This window comes from Ranitomeya variabilis, chromosome 1 (assembly GCF_051348905.1).
Source record: "Ranitomeya variabilis isolate aRanVar5 chromosome 1, aRanVar5.hap1, whole genome shotgun sequence".
NCBI classification, from domain to species: domain Eukaryota; kingdom Metazoa; phylum Chordata; class Amphibia; order Anura; family Dendrobatidae; genus Ranitomeya; species Ranitomeya variabilis.
In genome coordinates, this window is record NC_135232.1 from 172655017 (window position 1) to 172667545 (window position 12529).

At 41.6% G+C, this 12529-nt stretch overlaps 1 protein-coding gene across 2 annotated transcripts in view; it reads left to right on the forward strand.

Moving 5' to 3' along the window:
• COMMD10 (COMM domain containing 10) overlaps positions 1–12529 on the forward strand; it is a 433041-nt gene that overhangs the window by 225002 nt on the left and 195510 nt on the right. Inside the window, exon 6 of one of the 2 annotated variants that reach the window (XM_077290717.1) lies at positions 2420–2542. The exons of the other annotated variant lie outside the window; for it this stretch is intronic. Within the exon in view, the coding sequence (XP_077146832.1) occupies positions 2420–2464 (45 nt within the window). The 3' untranslated portion in view covers positions 2465–2542. Of the gene's footprint in view, positions 1–2419; positions 2543–12529 lie in introns of those variants that run through there. 2 annotated transcript variants of the gene reach the window in all.

Sequence of the window (12529 nt, forward strand, 5' to 3'; positions counted from 1 at the left end):
AAGCCAAACATATCTTTGGAATGTCTAAAGAAAAATGAGAAGCAAATTGTACATTGTAAAGCATCATGACACCGTTAGAAGAAAACATGGGTGATTTTATGATCAGTTCTTCAGTGACCTACATTTTTGTGATGCGCAAGTATGTATATTTTTTTACCTTTTCCTAATTGATTGATATAGATGCTTTGTAAGGCCGGTTTCACACGTCCTAATCTTACCAGTACCAGAAAAACTGGTACCGGTGAAATCCGTGTCCGTGTGTGTACTACGTGCGGCACACGTGTGGCAACTGTGTGCCACCCATGTGCCGCATCAGTACCACACGGACGGATGCCGGGGAAGAAGCACTACAGTAAGTGCTGTTCCCCGGCGGCTTGTGCTGATGCCGGCTCTCATCATTCTCCCCTGCCCTACCGGCGATCGGCGCGAGCATAGGAGAATGATGTCCGAACGATGACAGCAGGTGGGGGCTTTTGGGACTCTTACCCACATCATCCGATACCTGCTGCCGTAATAAGAGTGACAGGAGGAGCGGATGATTGGGGTATTCCACAGCTGCCGCCTGCGATCTAACTAAATAAATTAATGAAAAATTCGACATGGGTCACCCCTGTTTTCTTGAATCAACCAGGCAAAACTCACAGCTGGGTGCTGTAACCCTCAGCTGTCAGCTTCTGCAAGGTTGTTTATCAAGAATAGAGGGGTCCCCATGCTGTTTTTCTTTAAATAATTTAAATAAATAATTAAGAAAAACTGGGGTCCCCCCCATTTTTGACAACCAGCCTTGCTAAAGCTCACAGTTGGGGGCTGCTATTCTCAGGCTGGTAAGGGGCCATTGATATAGACCCCCACCCAGCCTAAAAACAGCAGCCCGCAGCTACCCAGAAAAGGCGCATCTATTAGATGCACCTTTTCTGGCGTTTTGCCTGGCTCTTCCCACTTGCCCTGTAGCGGTGTAAAGTGGGGCTCATATTTGTGCGGTTGATGTCACCTCTGTAATGTCACGTGACATCAAGCTCACGGTTTAGTAATGGAGAGGCGTCTATAAGACACCTATCTATTACTACTCCTATAGTTGTATGTTAAATAAATACACCGCCAGATTAAAGTCTTTTATTTAAAAAAATTACACAGACTCCTTTATTAATCTAAATTAAACCTTACTTACTGCAACACCTAAATCGATCTCCTGTAATAAAAAAAAAATAAAAAGGCAACAATATACCATACCTGTCCGTCGTTGTATCCCACGCTGTAATCCATGTGTGGGGGCTAAACCTTTTTCAAACTGGACGGTTCGAAGATGCTACCGTCGCAGCTGAAAACCACTGGTGAATGAGATGCTGAGAGCCCAGCGTCATTCACCAGCGGTGACATCATCACCGGCATTTTTCACAGTCCTGAGGTCACCGCAGTTCAGCCCAGCCTCAATGATGTCACCGCTGGTGAATGATGCTGATGTCTATAGGGAGTGATCACCTGACCAACTAAAGTTTATGCTCGCTCTACTTCACTCCTTTTATTCAGCTCTTGTTCATTCCAGCCTTCTGCATGACAATTTTTTTCTTGTGCCTGGTATCTGGTATTGACGTGGCTTTCTAACCATCCTCTTCCAGCCTGCTGCCTTGGCCAGCAGCTACCTTGTGAACCCAGCTAAAAAGCTCCTGTGTAAGTATGAATGTCTGTACAGTGGTTCAAGAGTGAAGGCCAGGGGTTCAAGAGTGAAGGCCAGGACATCCTCTGGGATCTGCTAGACAGAGTGGTTAGTGTAAAGCTTGTCTATGGAAGTCCTATTAAGAAGTGCAAGGTTTCCCTGGCAGAGCTGCCTGACATTTACAAGGTGGATCACTGTTACTGACACCTAACAAGAATATTTTTAGCAGTAAATCATTTGCATATGAAATGTCTAATAGTCCATATGTAACTCCTGAAATATCAGAAAACACAATTGTCTACAAGTGTGATTATCTTTATTCATACATAACCTACCTGCAGTAAACCATAGGTGCAAGCCTTACCGTGATCCCCCCCAAAAGTGCTTAAAACATATCGGTTTAAATTTCAGTTTCCGTTGTGCCCATTCATACACACAGTAGTAGTCCCATTGTATTTTCTTTATTGTATCTGGCAATGTATTTTAGGCTTTTTTTTTTTTACATTGATGAACAGAAAAAAAGCTATTATATTAGTGCAAAATAATTGATTTCATAAATATCTCCCACCTTCAGGACGACATTGATAGTGGCATCCTTGTTCTGTTTGTGCAGCTCATAATATTTTATTACAAATTATTTCCTTATCAATGAAATATTTTACAAGTGAAATGACTAATGGGTCAGGGCAAGTGTGCCAGATGGGAAATCACTGAGCAAACACTGCGGGACCTGACCCTGAATCCGTGTCCTGTTTCCATCTCTAGGACTGCAAACACATGCTGACCACAAATGCGCAGTTGCTTCAATAGACCGGTGGGTGATCCTTCCGGGATGGCTGAAAAATAGCATGATTTCTCTTCAGCTGCCAGACAGGACCAAATTCTCTGCTGTAAAAGTTTCCATTGTTTTGTAGCCTGGCATAAAACAGAGAATGAGCGCTCAACACAGAAAAAACAAGCTGGCGTGATTTTGATTGCCTGATTTTGGTATTTTTCTCTTGTTGGGAATGTAATCCGGACAGAGCAGAGGACCTGGTCCAGCTTTCTCCGCAGCCAAGACTCCAGTGGGCGTGCGGCACGGTGATGAGTGGAGCAGTCACATCATCCTCATCAGTATTTGCAGAGAAGAAGGATTTTACCTTGTATAGAGATAAACACATGTGTTATGCAAATAGATTGTTGTCGTTTATTTTTAGAGCGATTGCTATGACCAAACTGGGAGAAAGTCGAATATTATTGGACTCCGTGCAGTGTTTAATCCATTTGCAGCCACCGCACATTTCATTGTGTTTCTTCAGATTTTAAATTAGCGCAGAAATAAACTCCATGATATCTGGCTTGGAATTGTGCTTTATATAACAAAATCTGACGTCGCATCCAAATGAGTGGGAATGCATCTACAACTGGGCGGGAGCGTGGCACCGCAGAACTGCATTACGGAAGAGTCAGGATCTAAGTGGTCCTGAACAATGCACAGACGTGGTGACAATGACAGGTAAAATATAGGATGCCTGCCAGTAAATGGCAGATATGGGGATTAAAATCTAAATCTCCTTGTAGGGTAATTCATAACCTGCTCGTCGCCTGTTACAGAGCCGCCCATGCATCACCGCTGTACGTGTCTGATTGCACGCTCGGGAATTTCACATTAGCGTTAGGAAAGCGAAATGGCAACTATCATTTACAGAAAAACATTTATGCTTCATGGGGGATGTAAAGTGTCATCGATCCTTGGGGGTTCGGCTCCTAAGACTCCACTGATCAGTATCACTGATCAATGGAAACTGTGTATCTGTATATTGCTCAGGTGTAGGAGCCCATAAACTTACTATTGAGCCCGTACACCACTCCATATCATGCAGAAGATGTACACTTCATAGGGGTGTTTTGACTGATTGGTGGAGGCTTCAGGACCCAGGCCACCACCAATCAGCAATACATGGCATCACCTGTATCATTTTTTTAAATGATCGTTTCATTTTAAAAGATAGAACTATGTAGAAAAGACTTGTAAATATCACTATTACGGTACTTACTTTAAAGGGAACCTGTCACCCCCAAAATCGAAGGTGAGCTAAGCCCACCGGCATCAAGGGCTTATCTACAGCATTCTGTAATAATAATAAATGCTAGTAATGTCATAAAATCCGTTCATTTCAAGTAAGAATTAAGTATTGCTCTAGAGCGAGCTATATGGGGCCTTAAGTAAGTACGCCCCTTTCCAGTCCGTTCTAGAATGTGTCATAAGCCTTTATGCCAGAGAGCTTTAAACTTCCTCAGGTCTTCATTCATATCCCCTGCTGCTCATGGGTAGGACTGTATGCGACTCAGCATTCTCTCCGTCCATAGAAATCAAGATGCATTCATTCTGCATAGGTTCAGACACACAGGTTGTTCTGTCTGTATCTGCATACATACTAAATGGATTCAGCCCCTGCACCCAAATGGATGGATGAAGAGCACAGCGATAAATCACTTTATTGCGGCTCTCTTGTTTATTTTTGATTAGAAGACCACGTCCAATGCATTACAGCCCTATCCGCATGGAGCGGGGACACGTGAAGTTGTAGAGCTTCATAGCACAAGCACAAAGACTTATGGTATAGTATAAATTGACCTAAACATGTCCAACCCCTTTAACAAATCGAAAATTGTTTTGAACACTCAGAGCCTCAATTTTAGGGTTCACTCACACTGCTGTATAACACGGCCGCCTGCTATCCACTATTTGATCGGCTAGCACTTAGCCCAATGTTCTACTATGGGCCAGGGTAAATCTCAAATTATTTTCTCATGCTGATTCAGATCGGTCGGATCCCTCTCACCCATACAAGTCTATGGGTGTGTGTGAAACATCGGACTGACTCATTGTCATCCGAGTACAATCCGATGTATGTGTGCAGAGACAATGGAAAGGATGGAGAAATTAGGTTCTCAATCTTCTCCACGCTGAGCTTCTCTCATGTAAAAGAATTGGATCACACTCGGAGTGAGCGTACCCCCAAGGAGATCAGAGCACTATTCAGCATCGTCGGCTCCTCAGCTGGCCATACACGTGAGATAGCTGTGGTCGGACCATCTGATGGGCAGACTGCTCTCTCTCCATACTTCCCCCATTACACAAGTTCATTTTCCTCGCCCGAGCATTCATGTGTTATCAGATGCTTCTGACATCGGCGTTCCTCCTCTGAAAACAGAAGGTTCAGGCGTGGAAATTACAACTGCCCAATCCTTACTCCCTCAACATTATCGTTGGGGGAGGGTTGGACCCCCATACATAGCGCAGGTTCGGCTGGCCTTCATCTAATATGTATCAGGGCCTTTCATCTCAGTTCCTTGACAAGCAAAACCTATGTATTCAGCTCTCTTTAGTTTGATTGTGCCAGCGAGGATACTGGGGTTCACCTGAGCGTTAATATTTATGAAATCCTCACCTGCTAATGAAGTAACATTTTCTTTGTAAATAATAAAATAGTCTCACTATCCACACTAAGGAAAAAGTTGACATCAATGAGTGTATTATTCAGATGCCCCGAGGCTTAGTAAACCTTTCCGATGCTAACGTAAAGATATTTTTGTGTTTGGCATTTACTTAGCCTCTGGTACAATGAATGCATGTGCAGTGCGATGCTTTAATATGACTGATGCTCGCTGAGCTCTCCGGATGGCTTTGTTTTCTCTCGGGGCTCTCATAATTGGAATGTACAGTTTGCATTATTTAGGTATTATCAGAAATCAGCTTTTCTCTGTGCAGTTTGGAAGGTCTTTTTTTGCTCTTTCTGTTGTCAGTGTGATGATTTGAAATAGTTACAACAATATCAATTTGCATTATAACATTGTCTATTTACTTTAACCCATTTCCAACGTTGGGCGGAATAATACGCCCACGTCGCTCTCCCTCCCTTTGACATGGGCTCTGGCGGTGAGCCCACATCTTTTCCGGCACATGTCAGCTGATGGGGGGGGGGTCACATGATCACGTGATCTGGGGTCATCGGTGCGCCAGCATGACAACCAGAGGTCTCCTGCAGACCTCTATGGTTGTCGTAGCCAGATACTATGAGCGCTGTCCGGTGGTCGGTGCTCATAGCAAGTGAGCATTTCTGTTATATATACAGTTAGGTCCATATATATTTGGACAGAGACAACATTTTTCTAATTTTGGTTATAGACATTACCACAATGAATTTTAAACAAAACAATTCAGATGCAGTTGAAGTTCAGACTTTCAGCTTTCATTTGAGGGTATCCACATTAAAATTGGATGAAGGGTTTAGGAGTTTCAGCTCCTTAACATGTGCCACCCTGTTTTTAGAGGGACCAAAAGTAATTGGACAATTGACTCCAAAGCTATTTCATGGACAGGTGTGGGCAATCCCTTCGTTATGCCATTCTCAAGCAGATAAAAGGCCTGGAGTTTATTTGAGGTGTGGTGCTTGCATTTGGAAGGTTTTGCTGTGAAGTAAACATGCGGTCAAAGGAGCTCTCCATGCAGGTGAAACAAGCCATCCTTAAGCTACGAAAACAGAAAAAACCCATCCGAGAAATTGCTACAATATTAGGAGTGGCAAAATCTACAGTTTGGTACATCCTGAGAAAGAAAGAAAGTACTGGTGAACTCATCAATGCAAAAAGACTTGGGCGCCCACGGAAGACAACAGTGGTGGATGATCGCAGAATAATCTCCATGGTGAAGATAAACCCCTTCACAACAGCCAACCAAGTGAACAACACTCTCCAGGAGGTAGGCATATCAATATCCAAATCTACCATAAAGAGAAGACTGCATGAAAGTAAATACAGAGGGTTCACTGCACGGTGCAAGCCACTCATAAGCATCAAGAATAAAAGGGCTAGACTGGACTTTGCTAAAAATCATCTAAAAAAGCCAGCACAGTTCTGGAAGAACATTCTTTGGACAGATGAAACCAAGAGCAACCTCTACCAGAATGATGGAAAGAGAAAAGTATGGCGAAGGCGTGGTACAGCTCATGATCCAAAGCATACCACATCATCTGTAAAACATGGCGGAGGCAGTGTGATGGCTTGAGCATGCATGGCTGCGAGTGGCACTGGGTCACTAGTGTTTATTGATGATGTGACACAGGACAGAAGCAGCCAAATTAATTCTGAGGTATTCAGAGACATACTGTATGCTCAGATCCAGCCAAATGCAGCCAAACTGATTGGTCGTCGTTTCATAGTACAGATGGACTATGACCCAAAACATAAAGCCAAAGCAACCCAGGAGTTTATTAAAGCAAAGAAGTGGAATATTATTGAATAACCAAGCCAGTCACCTGATCTCAACCAAATTGAGCATGCATTTCACTTGTTAAAGACTAAACTTCAGACAGAAAGGCCCACAAACAAACAGCAACTGAAAACCACCGCAGTGAAGGCCTGGCAGAGCATCAAAAAGGTGGAAACACAGCGTCTGGTGATGTTCATGAGTTCAAGACTTCAGGCAGTCATTGCCAACAAAGGATTTTCAACCAAGTACTAGAAATGAACATTTTATTTAAAATTATTGAATCTGTCCAATTACTTTTGGTCCTTTTAAAAACAGGGTGGCACATGTTAAGGAGCTGAAACTCCCAAACCCTTCATCCAATTTTAATGTGGATACCGTGAAATGAAAGCTGAAAGTCTAAACTACAGCTGCATCTGAATTGTTTTGTTTAAAATTCATTGTGGTAATGTCTATAACCAAAATTAGAAAAATGTTGTCTCTGTCCAAATATATATGGACCTAACTGTAGGTGATCTGATCATCACCTGTATGTCGCAGAGCCAATCAAGTTATGTCAGCTTCTAGTCTCCCATGGAGACTATTGAAAAAGTTTAACTTGTCCCGCAAAAAAACAAGCCCTCACATGGCCATTTTGACCGAAAAATAAAAAAGTTATGGCCCTAGGAAGAAGGGGAGCAAAAAACAAAAACGGAAAAAGGGGCTAAAGTGCACGATCGTTTTACCTTTTATTTCACAAATCAATACTGCATATAAAAATAAGCATTTCTTGTGAGTAAAGTTAGCTGCTTTCTCCTCCTGTTTTGATCTTTCAGCTCAAAGGTAAAATCTGCCTTCAGAGAGGACAGAATTTCCCATTGTTAAAATAGAAGATGGCAGTTGATGCTCATAAAGTTCTATCGAGAGGGCAATAGGGGAAGTGAGGAGTCTGACACAGACATTCTGCTGCAAGTTCTCCTGAAATAATGGTTGTACTTTTCTATTAGTACTGGGCAATCCCCATCTCCCCTTTTTCAACTTTGCACCAATTTAGTGCAATATTTCCTCTTTTCTGGTTACTTTAAACAATGTGAACAAAAGAAAAAAAGGGGGAAAAGCCAGCTCACCTCACCGGTGCATGGAAGTCCGTCCTGGTCAGACGTATATGCAAAGCAGCAGAATACAAAGTTGCTTCCAGCTCCTGGGATAAAATGTAAAACTTCTTTATTTGAAAAATGCTAAAAATCCATAAGAAATTCCGGGACATAAAATATCGGACAGATGAAAGAGCGACGCGTTTCGATCAACAAAGTGATGTTGTATTCCCTTACTTTTAATTTCGGAAATTGCAAAAATATTAGTTACTTGTGTTACTTTATGATTAAAAAAATGCTTATGTTACGTATGGGAGCAGATTGGTAATACCTTTACTTGTCATTATATTCATGCTGTCCGAGCCATGGTCAGCATGAAATGAACACGATTTGTACGATGGGGGCCAAATTGGAAACAAACAAAGCTGTGTGGTCCCCATCAATCCAGGGACTCGTGGCTGAGAGCGCAAGTAATTACTTCCCCTTCTTCATTCTTATGGCTAACAAGCCCTTCATTTGATCTTATAATAGCTATCAGGATGGTATACAAGGAGGAGCAGGACTATGGAGGAGGGCAGCTGCAGGAGATCAAATTTGCGAAGCCTATGCACAGAGCATCTGCATACACAGGTGGCCAATATGGTGGCCGATCCTCACAGCAACTGCAGGGAAATTGAATTCAATATATGTTCTCTTGGATAAAGTGTCGTGATTCAGATACTGGACATACTATATAATAAGAATGACCTGTCCATGTAGGTCCCTAACAATTACCTCCACTTTAGGCTCATCAAATGCAACCTACATACTCTGCTGTGGATAAAAGATGTATGTGAGATAATGTAGCTCCTATACATTAATAGATTGTGTGATATCAACCTGGAAAGGCTTAGGGCTCATTCACAAGTCTGTTTTTCACGTATAAGTGCAATTCATTTTTTTTTTTTTTTTTAAGGATAGCACTCGTTACCTAAGACAGTCTGGGGGTCTGTTCACATGTCAGATTTTTTTTTTCACTAATAAGAGAAGATGGATAAACTTTATTTGTTCTTACCATTGAAAAGAATTATGAATAAGGGTTATTAATACAAAATGTGTAAGCTTATGGATATTTAATCTTTTTGTTCTTTTTGACTTTCTCACTGTTTTTAATTGCACAGTAAACATCGTGGTTTAACATTTTTATCGGGGCTGGAATGTAGTCCTCGTGGACCCTCTCTTATTCCTGACCTTTATGCCAGCCAGGTGTGTTCCCACACTCCTTGCACCACGCTCTGACCAAACAAGGTCTACCAGGGCTCCTAGGTGAATTTGTTCAGTTGTTTTTCTACTGAGCTGTCTTTACTGGAAGGTGAGCAGATTACCATATTTTTCTGTCCGTACTGAAAAAAATAATAAATCTCTGACCAAACTCTGAAGACACTGATGAAACTTTGATGATGCTGATGAAACTGATGAAAAGCACTTTGAAACCCAGTTCATTTTTCTCATACGTGAAAAAAACAGACGTCTGAATGAGTCCTTATGTAATATGTACTAAAATAAGTATATCAGATTTTTTTTTTTTCATACACCATGACTTTGGTCATTAATGTACCGTAGGTATTAAAACTTTTAGTCATGAAGACATGCTTGGCCTTTTAGCTCTAGTTTTGCGACATCAACTTCTATGGCCGAGTGTTGAGGCTTCTCATGTAATAGCCGAGTGTCGGGACCCCTATCCTTATTGACGAGTGTCAGAACTTCTACCCTTATGGCTGAGTATCAGGCACGTCTACCCTTATGGCTGAGTGTCGAAACCTCTACCCTTATGGCCAAGTGTCGTAACCTCTATCCTTATGGCCGAGTGCCAGGAACATCTACCGTTTTGGCCGAGTGTCGGGCACATCTACCCTTATGGTCGAGTGTTGGAACAGTCTACCCTTATGGCAGAGGCTTTTTTTACGAGATTCAGACAGAACGCCCGGCGGAAAATTCCCTATAATTAGGCAGATGGAGGCACTGTGGACATTCCGTGGTCTATGATCCAGCGGTGTCCATCACAGTTTTGAGCACTTTTGGAAAGGACATAGCTGAACAGAGGCCAGATGGAATCCAGAGTAACTCTGCTGCCTCATGATAGTGAATGGATCCCTCAGGGATTTCATCTGAATTGCTTCATTCGAAGATAAAGATGGAATCCCCAAAGTAAGTGCTCAACATAAGGCACAGGATAACTGTGATCCCAAATGTTATGTAAAATGTTCCCAATAAAAGCTTCAACTCAATCCACAAAAAAGCGCCTTGCACTCACGTCCATGATCTGTTAACAGAAATATAGGGGGCTTCAATGTTACTGGTAGTGCAAAGGCTCTGTAAAAGTAAAATGGGTTCTTGCCCCTCCAAAAAAGAAATTCAGCAAATGCTGTGCTCCCAAATACAATGCCCTCCTCACTTCTGAGCCCCAGTGTGCCTAAACAACATTTTGCACCCAAATGTTCGACATTTCTATAGCCATGAGAGCCAGCCTCATTTACTGGTGTGTGTCTCCAGAAGCATAAGCTGGGCACTACAACGTCTTGAACATTGCAACATTCTGGGCACTACAATGGCAGTTTGCAATTTTCACTCAGCAACATCCACTGCTGTTTGTTTCTGGAAAACACCCATGGAGTCAAAATTGTCACTACACTTGAAGAGGGATTCTGCTCTTCTAGGGTTCTGTATATGAAGTCTGCAAACTATTCTAGCATATTCTGTGCTCCGTCCCTCCAAAGTCTCACCATATGACTAAGCAGTCCTGTACAGACATATGTGGGGTAATTATTTTTTCAGCAGAAATTGAGGGACAAATTCTGATGCAATTTTTACCCTTTTACCAGTCTAAAAATATAAAATCTAGGGCTAAAACAAAATTTTGGTGATAATGTAATTATTTTTTCTTTATTATTATTATTATTATTATTTATTTATATAGCACAATTAATTCCATTACTGCTCAATCGTTTAAAATTCAGTGACACACCTGTGGTGTCAATATGATCAATGCACCCTTAGATGAATTCATTGAGAGGTGTAGTTTGTAAAATTCAGTTTCTAAGTGCTCATACTCACTTGCGAGAAACTTGGATGAGTCTCGCATGTTAATACCCGGTGCTGCTGCCGGCACTCAGATCGGAACGTGCGGCCGCATAGGAATACATGCAGCCGCACGCTCCGCTCCTGAGTGCCCGATGCAGTGTGGGGTATTGCCGTGTGAGACTCATCCGAGTTTCTCGCAAGTGAGTGTGAGCCGTTATGGGGAGTTCTGCTGTTCTGGCACTTCAGTAGCTCTGCCAATGTGACATTGCGGCCACAAACTAGTCCAGCAAAATGTGAACTTCAATATGGCACTTCCTTCTGAGCTTTGCACTATGCCTCAAAAGTAGTTTATGACAACATATGGGGTATTGGTGAACTCAGGAGAAATTGCACAATACATTTTGGGGTCCATTTTCTCCTGCTATTCTTGTGAAAAAGGAAAAAAAATTGGGGCTAAAACAACATTTTTGTGGGAAAGATACTTTTTTTTAATTTTCACACTTCAATGTTGTAAAATTGTGTGAAGTACCTCTGGGTTCAAGTTGCTCACCACACGTCTAAATGAACTCTTTGAGGGGTCTAGTTTACAAAATGGTGTCACTTTTGTGGGGTTTCCACTGTTTAGGCACTCCAGGGGCTCTCCAAATGTGACTTGACACCCACAGAACATTCCATCAAAGTCTGCGTTCCAAAACATCACTCCTTCTTTTCTGAGCCCTGCCATGCACCAAAACAGTAGTTTTCACATCACATACTGGTACCGGCATACTCAGGAGAAATTGCACAATAAAGTTTGGGGTCCATTCGCTCCTGTTACTTTTGTGAAAATGCAAAATTTGGGGCTAAAAGAACATTTTTATGTGAAAAATGTGATCTTTTTTATTCATGACTCAATGTTATAAACTTTTGTGAATCACCTGGGGGTTCAAAGTGTTCATCACACATCTAGATAAGTTCACTGAGGGGTCTAGTTTCCAAAATGGTGTCACTTGTTGGGGTTTCCACTGTTAAAGCACATCAGGGGCTCTCCAAATGCGACATGGCATCCGCTAATTATTCCAACAAATTTTTCATTTAACCCTGCTATTCTCCTGGTTACCACTATACACTTGTTATCTTCCGGTCATTTTTGACCAGACCTAATAAAGTCTTGATTTTTAGCTAATTTAAGTGTTTTAATTGAATAATTTTTGCAGTATTATATTGTATGTGAACCTGGTTGTTTATAAACAAATGAACAATGGAAAGAAAAGCTTACTTTTTATTTTTTTTTTGACAAAACATTTAACATGGCTTTATTGGAATATTTATGCATATTGCATATTTGCACATACAAAAATAATGATTCATCCAACTGTAAACTATAACTAATAACAATAAATGTATGTGTAAATCTTCATGGACCAAAAGGACCTAAATAAATTGATAAATAGTAGTAGATGTAATATATAGTCCAAAATGAGATTATAGCTCCTTTATTTTACTTATAAA